At 35.6% G+C, this 17547-nt stretch overlaps 1 protein-coding gene across 4 annotated transcripts in view; it reads right to left on the bottom strand.

The window, feature by feature from the left end:
- The window catches only part of ORC5 (origin recognition complex subunit 5), a 147389-nt gene that overhangs the window by 82304 nt on the left and 47538 nt on the right, over positions 1–17547 (bottom strand). Inside the window, exon 13 of one of the 4 annotated variants that reach the window (XM_086696883.1) lies at positions 12708–12731. The exons of the other annotated variants lie outside the window; for them this stretch is intronic. Within the exon in view, the coding sequence (XP_086553009.1) occupies positions 12723–12731 (9 nt within the window). The 3' untranslated portion in view covers positions 12708–12722. Of the gene's footprint in view, positions 1–12707; positions 12732–17547 lie in introns of those variants that run through there. 4 annotated transcript variants of the gene reach the window in all.

A 17547-nucleotide genomic window follows, 5' to 3' on the forward strand; every position in this document is an offset into this window, starting at 1 on the left:
TTAAAAATTACTAATTTCAGAGATTTTTTATTCTGTAACCTTATCATATGAACAAAAAGAACAGACACACAGAGTTTAAGAGAACATTACATAAAGCAGTGTACAAATGTACCAACAATTTAAAAGTACTCTGCCAGTTTATTAAAATATTACTAGAGTAAAACTGACAAAAATCATGTACAAAGATTAACTTGTGGGGTGAACATTTTGAATCTCAAACATATGAACTTATACCTAAATGAAAACTTGTAGGAAAAAACACATGAAACTTTGGAAAATTATTTCTATACATAAAGTTCAAGAATATCCACCTTCCTCTCCACTAGCCAATTCTTAAAAATTATCTAATATTTGTTTCTAATTGTATATTCACAAAACTCTTGAGGACTTGCTCTAGGTACTGTGCACTCAAAGATAAACAGGACCACAGAAAAACTGATTTACTTCCTTGCACAAGTTTAAATGCTCGTGACAACATAGTGAAATCGTACCTCCAGGTTGTCATTAATACCTGTGGTTTGATATGGCTGGTGGGAATATGGCAGAAGTCTCTAGACAGTGAAGGCACTCAGGACCAGATGCATTACAGTGTCTCAGTTTTGTGTGTATGCACGTGCATGCATAAAGTAGAGATGGGACCAGAGTCTTTCCTATCTGCTGCAGCAACCAATCCTGTTGTCAGAATCATTCCCATTGTTAACGCCCCAAATGCAGGAAGTGATTCTGGGTAAGGCTCTGTTTCTAGCAAAGAAGAATAAACTGAAATATACTGCGGTCAATAAAATTAATGTCTTAGAAAAATTTAATCTTTATTGGAGATAAACTTTCTAAATAATAATGGTAAAATATATTTGAAGATACTGAAAAAAAACTTAGCACTAATTTACAGTAGGCTTCTCATGCAACTCAACTTTGCAATTACCTTTGAATATATATATATATTTTAAAGTTTATTTATTTTGAGAGAGTGAGTTAGCACAAGCAGGGGAGGGGCAGAGAAGGGGAGAATCCCAAGCAGGTCCCATGCTGTCAGTGCAGAGACTAACAAGGGGTTTGAACCCATGAACCAAGAGATCATGACCTGAGTCGAAACAAGTCAGATGCTTAACTGACTGAGCCATACAGGTGCCCCTACCATTGAATATACTTTATAAACAAATACTAACAAAGAGCCTAGAAAGTAGGGCTGGAAAGAAAAGATAAAAAAATAAAAATACAGGAGAACTTCTAGTCCAGACAAGATGGCATCGATTCATATTTACTATCTTTCCCTGGACAACTATCCACCCTGGAAACAATAAGAAGCAAGCAAAGGAGGATTCTGAAAGGTGCAAAGGGGAACGCAGACTGCTCATGGGCCCAGGACTAGAGGAACAATATAAAAGCAGGGAGTCCTATGACTCCCCACCCAAAAGCACAAAGTAACCCAGGCCTAGCATCCCGTAATTCCCAATCCAGAACAGAAAGCTACCCAGGCAGGTCTATTCTTCCCTGACTGGAACAGGAATCCTACCACCACAAAACTGGCAATTATGAGTTCTAGGTCTCAAAAAACTATCCTTCATGAATAAAGTGGAAATAAAGAGCTTCTCATATGAGGGAAAACTAAAGAATCTGTCACTAGCAGACCTGCCTTTAAATCATGGTTAAAGTAAGTTCTTTAAACAATAAAAGGAAACGATAAAGGAAGGAACCCTGGGCATCAAGAAATAAGACAAAACAATGGAAAGAGCAGAAACACGATAAATCAAATAGACCATCTCCTTGTGAGTGTTCTATATCATCTCTGATTAAAAATTATTCCACCAACCTGATACTCAAGACAGTAATATTTTAAAAGGGAGAAAGAAAAGGGGTCTAACTGGAAGTAAGGTTACCATGCTTCACTGGAAGTGGTAAAACACTGATATCACTTATAAAACTAAACATGCAATTATTAGATTATCAGCAATTGCACCACTGGGCATTTATCCCAGAGAATTGCATGTTCATACAAAAACCTGTACATGAATGTTCACAGTAGCTTTATTTGTAATAGCCAAAACCAAAACTATACAAAACAAAACAAAGAATGGAAAAGAGGCCACATGTCCCTCAATGAGTGAATGGTTAAAGTGTGGTACATCCCTATCATGGACTACCTCTCAGCACGAAGAAAAAAAATGAACTATGATACATGCAAAAACTTGGATGAATCTCAAAAGAGTTAATTATGCTGAGTGAAAAAAGCCAATCTCAAAACAGTATACTATATGATTCTGTTTCTAAAAATTCTTGAATTCATAGAACTTTAGAGATGGAGATTAGTGGTTGCCAGGGATTGGTAGAGGGGGTAGGAAGGAGGTAGGTGTGGTTATAAAATAGGGGTCTTTGGAGTGATGTCACTGGTCTGTATCTTGACTGTGGTGGTGGATATACAAACCTACACATGGGATAAAATTTCACGTAAGCAAGTATGCACAGATATACACAAAAATAAATATTTGTAAAAGTGGGACATTTGAATAAGATCAGTGGATTGTATCAATGTCAACCTCCTGGTTGTGGTACTATAATTCTATAAGATGTTACCTTGGGGGGAAACTGAATAAAGGGCACACAGGAGAAGAGATTCCATTTTATTTCTCACAATTACATGCGAATCTACAATAACCCAATTACCTCCAAAAAAATACATATAGAAGATTGAATAAAACAAATACACAAGAAAAAAATTATGCCTATGTATGGTGAAAAGTGTTAACTAGACTTACTGTAGTGATTTCACAATATATGCAAATCTCAATTCATTGTGTTCCACACCTGAGACTAAGATAATGTTGTAGTCAATTATACCTCAATAAAAACACATATACATACATAAATACACTGATAAAATACACAATATATAGAGAGCTTTGAGAAAGACTTTATAAATTGCCTGAATAAATCTGTTCTCAAAATGTTTAAGTACCTACGAAGCTAGGTATCTACTTAGAGAAATAAAAACAGTTTTTGACTCATATTTACAGGGATTTAAACCAATTTGATAAAATATTGCTTAAAATGGGCAAATAAGAGATGTTAATTATTTCAACATTGATATGGTGCTGTGGTGAACCTGTGTTGATTTTAAAAAGCATATAGATTACAGATTTTCTTATTGAAAGCCAGATGATTAGTTACGACTTGTGGTTCAGCAACAAAGGATTTAAAGCTGCTGGTTTCATGCTCTGGGCCCATAAAGTCCTCACAAAGTTGCTATAAACCTGTGGCTTGTACAACTTATTTCTCTAGAACATAAAATTGTAACAGCAAAACTATTATTATGCAAATCCCAGGTTGGGATTTACATTTTCCCAAATTTTACTTTTTATTTCTGTATCTTAAAACTGTGAAGGTTTTTCAGTTATGTGGGGGCTATAAAAACCAAATGTTTCAAACTTATTAAAAACTAAAATGTTTCAATATAAAAATGACTATAAAATAAAATTCTGAGCTAATCCATCAGTACTGAAAACTTTGGAGATCAATGCCTCATTTTATGGATGAGAAAACAGACATCATAAAAGGATGAATGACATTATCAGTCCCTGGTCAGTCACCCCAAACAAGTATGTTGAAGCACTTCAGCATATGTTTCGAAATTATTTACTCTAAAAGTCCCAGTGAAAAAGAATACAACACCTATACCATGCTGGAGATTTACAAAAAAACATTTCAGAGTTCCAAAAATAAATTTTAAATTAAGCATCTTTAACGTATTAAGAATTTTAACATATTAAGTCTTAAGAATCTTTAACATATTAAAAATGTTTAGCCAAAATAATGTCTCACTTTGGGTGCTGATGAATATTACAAGGTGGTCTGCAAAGGGTATTAACTACTGTACTAAAGACCCCAGTCAATACTTTTATCTTTTCTTCTAGAGTCCTTCTAAATTCCTGAGAATGACACATATGTAACCTGGCATTCCTTTCTTCCTTCAGGATCTAGCAGGGAATATGGACAAAACTTGAGGGTGGGTGGGGGAGAGCCATGGGACTGGTTAATATTAGATACCATGGGTAATTAGTGATATGGGGACTGGAACCTACTACTGAGTCCCAGCTCTATAGATCAGATACAGCATTGATAGATTATAAATACAGACACTGTGGTAGGCACTTTAATTTCTTCAGTCCTCACAACAATCCCACCATGAGTTAGGTACTATACATAAACCTCTTTTTCCAGATAAGGAAACAACTTCAAAGAGGTAAATGTTCAAGGTCACTGAGCTAACAGTTATAAGAGCACCACTGAATTTGAATACCATCTGAATCTAAAGCCCATATTTCTTACACTACCCCCAAAAGGGAGCTACAGTACACAGGGAAGAGGTCACTTTGTGGGGATAGACTCAAGAAAGCTTTATGGAAGAGGGGAGTAAAATGATAACTCTGGAAGCATTACACCCTGGAAGGAGGTCCTGTGAATATGCCAGAAGTTAGAAACCCAGCGGGAAAACCACTACAGACAAAACAAAGACCTTAATGAAACTGTAGCAGAAAGGATAAAGAAATATGTCCAGAAAGGATAAAGCAAATGTCCTGCCCTAGGGATACAGGTAACAGCCTTGAGAATTACTATTCAACAATCATGTGAACAAATGATCAGATGTCAGGGGTGTGATTCACCAAAGTAAAATATTAAGTGGACTTTATTAACCTAATGAAATGTTAACTTTCCATAAATCAGACTGCACATTACATTAGATATAAAATCATTGCTTTTAAGGTTTAATTTTAATTTTTATTTATTTTTTAATTTGTTTTGGGAGACAGAGTGGGGGAGGGGCAGAGAGAGAGAAAGGGAGACACAGAATCTGAAACAGGCTCCAGGCTTTGAGCCATCGGCACAGAGCCCAACGCGGGGCTGGAACCCATGAAGCGCGGGATCAGGGCCTGGGCCAAAGTCGGACGCTCAACGAACTAAGCCACCCAGGAGCCCCTTAAGGTTTAATTTTTAAAAGATAATTTAAGGTGGGGAAATTGCATGATTTCTTAAAATCTAAAATTAGGTAATGTTAAAAACGGTATCCCAATGCAAAATTTCTTATACATTTGTGGATTAAAGATCACATACAGAAAAATTTATGACACTAAATCATACAAAACATGTAACAGTTGAAAAAATTAAGTTAGGATAAACATTAAATTTTTAAAAAGCAAAGGTAATGGAAAGGTCTTTCCTGAAATACTGAAATCATTCTCAAGAAGTGTCATTTTAATTATTTAAGTAAGTTTAAATTTTTGTATGGAAATCATTTACCCCCACTTTTTGGTTTCTATTACCTATTAAAGCATATTCTTTTGCCAATAATTTCCAGATTTTAGGAGACTATGTACTGTCTTCCACAGCTGCTTGTCTATTGTGTCAAGCTCAAATCTAGATGAATGAAATTCAAATGAACATGAAAGTAGCCTAGGGAGTTGGTTTTTCCAAGTCAGGATTTGGATTTTGTGCCAGGAATACAGAATAAAGTTAAAAAAAAAAAAAAAAAAAAGGTGGAGGGGACTATAAGTCAGGATCTAGATGAAGATACAGACATAACTTGAGAAAAGGGGAAAAAAGAGCTTTGGGAACTAGTTAATATTAGTGTTAAGTTTTAGTCATATGTTGCCACCGATGTTTTTCCTCAAAATAAAACTTCTGGTTTTTAGCCCTTGGTTTAAAAATGAACAAAGGGCATCTAGGTGGCTCAGTCAGTTAAGCATACGACTTCGGCTCAGGTCACGATCTCGCAGTTTGTGAGTTCAAGCCCCGCATCGGGCTCTGTGCTGACAGCTCAGAGCCTGGAGCCTCCTTCAGATTCTGTCTCTCTCTCTCTCTTTGCTCTTCCCCTGCTCATGCTCTGTCTCTCTCTCTCTCTCTCAAAATAAACACTTAAAAAAAATTTTTTTAATGAACAAAACACCTAAAATTCTGAAGCATCTTACTATCAAAAAAGAATGTTATTTCCCTAGCTTTCATGCATTAGCAACATACTAACCACAAAGAATTTTATTTCACTTTAGCTTAAAATAATCAATCTGCCTAATTCAAGTGCCAAAGTATATATTTTTCTCCTGTGAATAGCACCTATGTCATGACAGAGGCATTCACAAAGAAAAATTAAAAGTGAACACCTCCTTACACTTGGATATTTTTTAATTAACATCTTAAATGGGGTCGTGCAATATTTACTTAATTAATCTTTGCTCTGTATACTATTATGTTCTTTGTTCTCATCCATGTAGGGGATGAGCTGATTATTTATGTCTTAACAAGAGGAGTTCATGTACCACAGTGAGGTTTTTTTTTTCCTTAATCTGAGAGGCAGTCACTAACAAGCTTCAGCTGGAAGTGCTTGATGTTAAAACAGTGTGAACCTGCTCCTGGGCTAATAAACTATGTTCTTTCTGCCAACGAAAGGAAATCAATTTACAACTGTAATTAATTTTTAACATGCTCATTATTTTTATACTTTCATAGGTTGATATCTATGTCAATTGATTTGTGAAATACCCTGTCCTGTTTGTCCTGGAGGAGCTTTATAACTTGAAACATATTAAATTATTTAAATAAAAGAACTTAACATATGATATGTTAATGCATGAGGTTCACACAACCCAACAAGCACATTTGATCTGATTTCAGGTGACGTGATAGTTCATGAGCATGTGGCATACATCAAGAGAGTTCAACTGACAGTTCTCCACACATGAGGTGGAGATGATGAGTGCGGCAATAGAAGCGATAGGTAAATGCTGTCAAAGCTGTTCAACTTAAAATCATCATCTCTGGAAATTCATCTTTGGAATTTTTAGTTAAAAAAAAAAGGTGGGGAGTGGACTATTAGTCTCCAATTATGCTCAGATAAACAAAAACTGGCATGTATGTTTTTACATAGAGGAACTAAAGATAATGCCTATAATCCCTAGAACTTAATCAGCACACAAATGACTGCAAATCTTTAGTCTCTAAGAAGACCACAACTGCAAGCTTAAGAGAATGGGAAACCATTCATTCAATGAGTGAATCTCACATTCAAGGCACTATGTGAGAGACACAAAAATGAAAAGACAAGCTCTTTGCAACCTCAAAGAGTTCAAGATATCAGAGAAGATAAACACATAATAAAATGGTAATAACACAATTATGAGAGGGGGGTGAGTGGTTAAGTACAAACACAACTATCTGATTATAGAGAAGAGAATGAATAATAGGGAGGGAGGCAAAATGTGGATTGAGAAATGGCATTTGGGGGTGTGGATCACAAAGCATAAAAGAGAGCTCAACAGTGGTAGGGGAATAGCACATACAACAATATAAAGGAAAAACTGGCTGTGCTTTCAGAGAGGAAACAGCTTACTGTGAATGGTGTAGAGGGCCATAAAGGAAGTGGCAGAAAATGGGGCCAGTTTGTGAAGAAACTTACAGGAAATGCTATGGAATAGAGAAATGATTTTACAGATAATGTAACTCATTTAAAACAGTACAAGCAGAGGGGCGCCTGGGTGGCTCAGTCAGTTAAGCGTGTGACTTCAGCTCAGGTCATGATCTCACGGCTCATGAGTCTGAGCCCAGCATTGGGCTCTGTGCTGACAGCTCGGAGCCTGGAGCCTGGAGCCTGCTTTGGATTCTGTGTCTCCCTCTCCCTCTCTCTTTCTCTCTCTCTCTCTCTCTCTCTCTCTCTCTCTCTGCCCTCTCCCACTTGTGCTCTGTCTCTCCCAAAATAAATAAATAAAAACATTAAAAAAAAATTTTTTTTAATGTAAGCAGAAAAACAAGATCAAATTTACTTAAGATTTATGCTGAAGACTGTATGGAAGATAAATTCAAAAGTACTTGGTGACAGGGAGACCAGTTAGGACAATGGTGCAATAGTCTAGGAGACAAAGAAAATATAGATTTAAGGTCATGGCAATGGGGAAAGAAAGGAATATATCCAAGAACCATCTGTATGTAGGAGGAAAAATAGATTGGACTTGGTGACCAAGTAAATGGAGACAAAAGCATTCAGAGATGATTTCTCCATTGAACTAAAAAATACCTATATTATCTTTGTGTTTCTAGCACCTAACATTGTGCATACCACAAAGTATGTGCTTTGTTAAAGGCTGAATAAATAAATGATTAGTTCTGAAATCTAGGTAACACTGAAAAAACAGAAAGAGGTTTAGGGAATAATTTTTGTTTTGGATACATTCAGTGTGTGATGACCACAGCACATTGAGGTATGACTGTTCAGTTGGCAATTAGGGTCCAGAGCTAGGATAAGGGCTAGAAATACAGAACTGAAAAGATGTCAGCAGACACACAGCATTTGAAGTTAAGGGAGGAGACAAGACAGTTCAGGGTAAGTTTATTTCCCTTTCTGATTCCTAACTATCAATAGGGCATGACTACTCTCAATTCTAAGAATTCAACTCTATCACATTCAGAGAGTCCAAGTTGAGGGAACAATTAGGTTCTATGGATGACTTAGCACTGAGAACCCCAATTTCTCACCTAGGGGAAAGGATAAGGACTTTTCTGCAGCATCAGCTACTGAAATATGTCTTTGTATGGGCAGGTGAGGCCAACGTCCTCCCAAAGACTCTAATTAGTTGTGAGCTGACAAGGAATCAAGACAATTTCTCATTGGAAAACCCCTTAAGCATCAACGCTTCTTCTAATCATCTTTTTGTAAAAGTATTTTAATATGTAGCACACATTTCCATGATGTAGATTTTTCCAAATCATTTAACTCCTAACCTATTCTTATTGAAACTCCTTTCCTCATTAAGACAAACTAGTCATAAAGCTCTAATTAAGGTATGCATTTGCCTATAATAGTCACTATATTAACAATACAGGTTCTCTTAAATAGGCATGCGAAGGCACATTTCCATACATTCCTTTGTGTTTTCAGCAAAAAATTCTGCCAAGCCAAATAAAATTTATTGGTGTTGAATGCATTTGCCCCCAAAATGTGAACAAAGGGTATACATTTGGTATACTTATTAGAGGCACTACTAAGCTTTGAGAAAGGTAGTTATAAAATATTGCCTACAAAAATAAGGTACCAATATATTATTTTACTCAAAAGGTGAAAGCATAATTTATGCATTTTTTTATCCCTTAGGCAGTATTTTACATGTCACCCTTAAGCAATGGTTCCATTTTTCTAGAGTTCAATAAAAATGCCTACTGCTGGGCTGATATATTCACAAAGGCAAAGGAGCTACACTGAAGAAATTTAATACCAGAGTTAGGGAAGACATGAGAAGAGTAGTGTAGGGGTAAACACTGTTCTTTTACAGATGACAAGAAATTCAACCTGGGCAATAGAGTAAAATATACTGCGCCCTTTTTTTTTTTAATCTTTGGTAATGATTATATTAGTATTCTTTACCACAAAAGTATCTGGACTCTTTTGAAATATGAAACATCCCTAAATAGTTTTTTAAAAATCTGCAGAAATAAGCACCTACTACAGAGAGGCCTGATGGCAGAATAGTAATGCATCCACATTAGGGGTGGTAGTGGATTCAAGAATCTAATTTACTGCACCAGTGGAGACTAAGCATCATGGCAGTCAGGCTCTTCAAGGCTAGAGAAGGGCCTGCCTCAGTCAAACAGCACCCCTGCTGACCTATATTCATCAGTGAAGCAGACATTAAGTAAGCCTCCTAACCGTGTTTGCAACGAAATGTCCCACAATCTCAGTTGTGGTTTAAAAAAACATAGTAAGATTATTAGAAAATGTTAGCATTCAAGATATTTTCTGCGATTTATATAATTTACCTTAATAGCATCAAGTATTTAAGCTGGATACGACAGAGACACTGGACTGTGATTACAAGCCAAATGAAGCACAGACAAATCACCAAAAAATAGCTTTTCATACTTTCTAATACTCTACTATGCAGAGAATCTATTTTCAGGAAAACTGTCTGTTTTCTTCGCTACCTTTAATATATAGAAATAGAAAATAATCACACTTAAACTCGCTTCATAATATATTACAGCTAGATTTTAGGACATTACTCTTTATGAGGTTCAAATTCTTATCTAATCAGTGTATCTATGGGATAGTATTTCATCAACTATGATTTCTGATGCTAGGAGACTAGCTAGCATTTAATAAATGCTATTACTTTTCCTGTAAAAATATATATCAAACAACTATAATATTATAAAGTATGCAAACTAATTTTTTAAGGTAAAGAAGTTTTATAATTATAAGTAAAATCTATAAAATCAGTTTATTTGGTTAAAGTAGTTTTCGTTAAAAGTTTACAAAAATAGTTTGAAATATTGTATATAAAAGACAGATGTAATAGTATAATCTATAATCACCAAGCATTTGATATATACCCATTTGACTTTTTAAGAGCCACCTAGTTTATAATAAGCCGAATATAATACACTGCTTATTTGTCCATAACAAGTTTCAAGTCTTAATTGGGATTGTTTGATACCAATAAACACAACTAATTGAGTCTAATTTACTTACAACTAAATTTAATTTGACATTAGCAAAATTTAATTATGACCAGGTATAAAACAATCATGTTCCACAACACTAAGTTCAAGGCATGTCAAAAGAAAGATTCAACAAACACGTTTGTTAAATTTTTTTTTTTAATGTTTAGTTTTGAAAGAGAGAGAGAGAGAGAGAGGGAATGAACAAGCAGGGGAGGAGTAGAAAGAAAGGGAGACAGAGAATCTAAAGCAGGCTCCAGGCTCAACTGTCAGCACAGAGCCGGAAGCTGGGCTTGAACTCACAAGCAGTGAGATCATGACCTGAGCCAAAGTCAGACGCTGAACCAACTGAGCCACCCAGACGCCCCTAAAATTTTTATTTTTAAATGTTTTTGAAATAAATAATATTAACAAAATCCCTTCTAAACTTTAAAAAAGCAGGAAATTATACAAATTTACTGTACATCTACCTATATTTGAAGAAAAATGCCAAAAATCTGGTTTTGGTTGAACAAAGGTTAGCAGTCCTAACAAGTACAGCAAAAACATCTTCCAGCTATGATAAATTAGAGGTGAAGCTTCTGCTTCAGAAACTCGCACAGGTAAAATAACTAAATTATCATTCTGCATTCTGACTGATAATTATCTGGAAATTATCAAAATTATTAGTTTAAATATATCCCGTAGAGCTTATAAACCAACAACTAAATGAGTAGAAAGCATGAAGTTATCTAAATGCTACTGCAATTAATGCAACCTTTGTGGGGAAAGATCAAGTTGATTCATGACCAAAAAATTAAACTGATGTAGAAATATAGCCCAAATATATTCCAATATGTATAAGGCATCATGACATGAGTTCAAAAAGCAGAGAAAGTAGAAATGGAAATGTGTATTTTTTAAAAAATATACCTGTATGTTATACTTTGCTCAAAATTTTTCTTTTTTATACTCTTAAAAATGATAATAAATTTATAAGGACATTAAAAAAAATTTTTTTAATTTATTTTTGAGACAGAGAGAGACAGAGCATGAGCAGGGGAGGGGCAGAGAGAGAGGGAGACATAGAATCTGAAGCAGGCTCCAGGCTCTGAGCTGTCAGCACAGAGCCTGACGCGGGGCTCGAACTCACAGGCTGTGAGATCCTGACCTGAGCCGAAGTCAGGCGCCCAACCGACTGAGCCACCCAGGTGCCCCAATTTATAAGGACATTTTAATTTAATTTTTTCCTTATCAAATTATGCACACCTAAATAGGAAGCCATTCAGAAATTACATATTAATTACCATAGAACTATGGTATGACACATAGAACTATTATTTTTTAATTTTTTAATTTTTAATTTTTTTTAACATTTATTCATTTTTGAGACACAGAGCATGAGTAGGGGAAGGGCAAAGAGAAAGGGAGACATAGAATCGGGAGCAGGCTCCAGGCTCTGAGCTGTCAGCACAAAGCCTAATGCAGGGCTCGAACCCACGAACCAGAAGATCATGACCTGAGTAGAAGTCAGACACTTAACCGACTGAGCCACCCAGGTGCCCCTAGAACTATTTTTTAAAGGAACAATGTATGTTCCTTTTCATATCTTTCGGCTATTTCTTGACATTAATTTAGAGTGCACTGTTTCTTATAGCAATATAATAATTACATTATTTTAAAACTCCTGAATTGTGGAATTACAGTGAACTATCTTTAAAAATAATTTTTCAAAATGCTAACTGATCAAATAAGATCAATGATAATATGTAATATATGTATAATTGAATGTCCTTAAGTTTTTAAATACAAGTTTCCTTTTTAAAAGTCACTTTAAAAACCTATACCAATAATTTCAGAAATACACTCTTCAGCAAATTTATCCTCTGGGAAAAGAGAAGGCAATATGGCTTAATATTTTAAAATAAGTGATACACATGGCCACAATCTTAAAGAACTGTATTCCCACTATCTTCACCTAACTACAAGACTATGGAGGAGGTGGGCAAGGATGAGTAAGAGAAGACACAGAAATATCAAAAGTTTGAACAAGACGGTGCAAAAAATTTCCAAATTACCATTCTTCATCAAAGAAAAAGAAGATGAAGAAGCATAACTGGTTTTCATATGCTTCTGAAAAAAAGACAATTCAGTAGTATCTATTCTAAAGATAAGTGGTCTTAAATAACATATCTAATCAAATTAAAATTTGAAAGTAATACCTATAACCTTGACCACTTCCTGTATATAAATGGCATAGTTTATCCATTCTAGCCACACTGACAAAGAATGAAAACATCAGAATTAATGCTTTGCCATTCACAAAGCTCAGATACATATATAAGAGATATATTTGTTTTAGGTAAGTGAAAATTTTTAAAATGATGCACGTCCCTGACTACAAGATTATATTAAATTGCATAAGCCTAAACATATTTGAAAGTCTCAGAAAATTTAAAAACCATGTTTTGATTTGATCAATCTGAGCATTAATCTATTGTAAAATGTTGAATGTGGTAATATTCTTTTACCTAGTTATGAGACTAAAAGATTAATGAATAGAATTTTGTCTAAAATTTGATAAAGAACATATTCAGAAGAATAACAATTACAATACTACTATTACTAATCCCATTATGAATTTGATTATCATTCTTAACTGGAATTTTAACAACTTTAAAGATTCCTTAACCTACTATTCTTATAGCTTTTTTACAGATTAGATTTAACTGGACTTGAAATCTTGCAATGGAAATAAAATTTCACGTCAAGAAATCATGAACATATATGCCACATTTGATCAATTTTTTTTAACAGGAGTAGAATCAAGCCTCTCCTTTTTTTAAATTAATTTGTATTTATTTTTTTGACAGAGAGAGAGAACAAGCATGGGAGGGGCAGAGAGAGGGAAACAAAGAATCCAAGGCAGGATCTGTGCTGACAGCACAGAGCCTGATGTGGGGCTCAAACTCACCAACTGTGAGATCATGACCTGAGCCAAACTTAGACCAACTGAGCCACCCAGGTGCCCCTTGATCAATTTATCATATGTAAAAAGTTATTAAATAATTATGTAACATGTAACACCACATTACTATAAAATAAATCCTTAAAGGATACAGAATAAGGGAGTAGAAAAATAATACATTATCATCTCATATAGACACATCACAGCCAAAAGAAAATAACTTTCTTCTAAGTGGAAAATACTTATGCAACACAATTCTTTACCAATCTTTACATTTTCATGAACGTGTACACATATGTGCACACACACATATTTCATTATCCATCTTCAGGCAATTGTATTTTTGTTCAAATAAACCAGTTTTTGAAATTAACAGCTTTCTCTAAACATGAAAGACTATATAAAGGAGTCAAAGCGGTTTTCCTAGTGCATCTTAAAGCTAGAATGCAGCAATATTGCCATCTAGTGTCCATATCAAGTAAGCAATGCCAATACAAATGTCCTATTTTTTTCATTTAGAAAATTAAACGTGCATAGGTAAACTGTGATTCCTATGGGCAAGAGCATAGTTGATGAATGAAAAGGAGAAAATACAAAAGGATCTGGGAATCCATGGGAAGGAAAAAAATAAGCATGTGGGAGAAATACCCTTTTTCTGAATGTGATTTCAGCCACATTTTGTTCTTAAACAGGGTTTGTATGTTACTTGACTTTCTTGGCTACTTCACTGACCAAGCAAATAGGGTTAGTTACATCTATCCATCTGTGTTCCCTCACCCTTTGTATCCCAAATGGGAATCACTGAGATCAAGTCCTAAGTGAGCTGTCAGCAAATGAACACAAATTCATTTAAAACCATGTTTTAGGGGCGCCTGGGTGGCTCAGTCGGTTAAGCATCTGACTTCGGCTCAGGTCATGATCTCACGGTCCATGAGTTCGAGCCCCGCGTCGGGCTCTGGGCTGATGGCTCAGAGCCTGGAGCCTGTTTCAGATTCTGTGTCTCCCTCTCCCTCTGACCCTCCCCCGTTCATGCTCTGTCTCTCTGTGTCTCAAAAATAAATAAACATTTAAAAAAAAATAAATTAAAAAAAAAACATGTTTTAAACATACAAAATTACCAGTTTGATTACTGCTAGTGAGAAAAAATAAAGAACAAGAATTTGTTTAGGTGTTTAAGGTTGAAGATAAATTAACTTCCTTAAAAACAGAAAGATACATTTAGGCCTTAATTACATTAGACACTGTTGAAAGCATAAAAACTGGTGACACCGATCATCTACGATCAAAGCCTCAGAGTAGTAAATCTCTACATCAGCAACCTCCTGGTGCTTTGGACGGTCTATCCCTATAAACCTAGACATACTTCTGGGGACAAGCTGCATCTAAATCTGGATGCTGCCAGTGACTTGCTGTGTGATCTTGGGCAGATCTTTTAGGCATTCTGAGCTTCAGTTCCTTCTCCTTTATAACAATTAATTTAGCATGCGCAAGACTGCTCTACCAACGTAAGGTACGATACATAAGGCAGCAACAGCAAGGCACGATGTGCGGTGGTGGCAGAACTAGACTACTGGCTCCCAAATCCAGTGACTACTACCACTGCTACTATGCAGCACCATCCACTTTCAGTGAAACCGATGCCACAGTTCACGAACGTGTCTAGCTTTTTCTTAGTCCCACACCTTTGCTCCTATCATCCCCCCGCCTTAAATCTCCAGTCTAACTGAATGCTACTCACTGGAAGTAAGATGTCCGCTTTCTCTCTTACTTTTTATTTATCCATTTTCTCATTTTTGTACAATAAACATGTATCACTTATGTAAACTAGAAATCCTTACAGAAAAAACAACCCTATTCGTTGCGCACAGGCCAGCTCCATTTTGTGCCTTTTCTGTGAAGCGATCTTTCTCTCATCCTGCCCTATCCAAAAGTGATCTCTCTGCTCTAAAATTCTCAGCAGCACCATCTAGCATCCATATAACAGCTTTATAGCATTATTGTTATGTACATGCTTCTTCCCTCCTAGAATAAATTACAAGCTCTCTGAAGGGGAAAAAAAAACCCCACTTATTATCTTTCTTTCCATTCCCCAACAAGGTAATTTTGGGGCATCTGTGAAGTACAATCACATGTGATGCAAATGCCTTCCTTTTCTGTTTAGAACTGTCTGCCTCACTTCTCTAGGCTTTGGTTCTCAAAGATCTACTCATTGTGTCATATTGAGAATATCATTTAACCTAAGGCTCAATTCCTTATAATAAAGTTCATAATACCTGTTTTCTGTTTCACAGTTATTGAAAGAGCAGAAACAAAACAAAAACGTCATGTAGTGTATGTAGAAAGCTATTGACAAAATGCAAAGTCTGATTAAAAAGTAATTTCAGGGGTGCCTGGGTGGCTCAGTCGGTTAGGTGTCCGACTTCGGCTCAGGTCATGATCTTGTGTTTCATGAGTTTGAGCCCCACATCAGGCTCTGCGCTGACAGCTCAGAGCCTTGGGCCTGCTTCAAATTCTGTGTCTCCCTCTGTCTCCCTCTCCACTGCTTGTGGTCTCTCTCAAGAATAAATAAACATTAAAAAAAATTTTAAAAAGTAATTTCAGGCAAAGTTTTTAAAAAATATATAAGAAAAAAAAAAAACCCTGTAATACAGATTAAAACTGAATTAGATTTTTAAAATTAACAGCACTAAGGCTACCAATCTAGCTAAGCTATTATTTACATAGCCTAATAATGAACTAGAATACCTTTCTTCAAGGACACAATGAATGTAGATAAGAATTTTCTATAAATTCTGACATACAAAAATTATCTAACTTCAGGGTGGAGAATGTCGAGAACATATCTGTTTTTGGTTCTCAAAGTCTTCTTTAAATGAAAACTTAAAAGTTACCACCATCCGTAACATAAATGTTATTATGTTACATATTTTTCAACCTAAATATACATAAAACAAAATGCTCATTGCAAAATCTGAGGTGAATGCTTTTCATTAATATTAGTCACATCATTCATTTATCTTCTAGTCATTCATACCATGTGGTAAGAATTGTTTTTATGTGCCAATTAAGAAATCTATTGTGACCATATTTTTAATAGGTTTTTCTTAAAATGTCAACTGAAAAACCTTAATGATGTTTTGTTTAAAAAAAAAAAAAAGTCGTATTTCATATTTTTATGCTACTGCTGCCATCTAGTGAAAATTCTGAGAACTTAACCATTCTGGGAAGTTATTTTTTTTTTTTTTTTAACGTTTATTTATTTTTGAGACAGAGAGAGACAGAGCATGAATGGGGGAGGGTCAGAGAGAGGGAGACACAGAATCTGAAACAGGCTCCAGGCTCTGAGCTGCCAGCACAGAGCCCGACGTGGGACTCGAACTCACAGACCGTGAGATCATGACCTGAGCTGAAGTCGGCCGCTCAACCGACTGAGCCACCCAGGAGCCCCGAAGTTATTTTTTTTTAAATCATACTGTGGGAGCACCTGGGTGGCTCAGCTCAGGTCACAATCTCATGGTTCATGAGATCGAGCCCCCACACCATGATCTGTGCTGAAACACTGAGCCTCCTGGGATTCTCTCTCTCCTCTCTCTGCCCACCCCTGCTCATGCTCGCACTCGTTCTCTCTCAAAATAAACATTTTTTTTAAATCATTCTGTCAATTTATAAGATACATATATGAGGAATAAGGATATCATAGATTACTTTCTTACAAATAAGTTTTTAAACATTTTGTCTTCATTAGATTATATTTCTACATTATAATTCTTCAATTTAATCATGAAGCCGCTTATTTATTTAATCAGCAAGATAATTATAATCATTTAATTTAAAAATTCCTTTACTGAGGGGAGTCTGGGTGGCTCAGTCAGTTAAGCATCCAATTCTTGATTTCGGCTCAGGTTATGGTCTCCCGGTTCGTGAGTTCGAGCCCCACATCAGGGCTGTTAGCACAGAGCCTGCTTGAGATTCTTTTTTCCCAATCTCTCTGCCCCTACCCCGCTCGCTATTTACTAAAAAATAAACACTAAAATAATTCCTTTATTGAAAAAAGAAAACATCCAAAAATATCAAGTTGTTTTTGTCATCAAGTTATACCTATAAATAGAAGCAAATTCAGGGATACC

This window comes from Puma concolor, chromosome A2, assembly GCF_028749965.1.
Source record: "Puma concolor isolate L17-30 chromosome A2, mPumCon1.1.hap2, whole genome shotgun sequence".
In the NCBI taxonomy this organism is placed as follows: domain Eukaryota; kingdom Metazoa; phylum Chordata; class Mammalia; order Carnivora; family Felidae; genus Puma; species Puma concolor.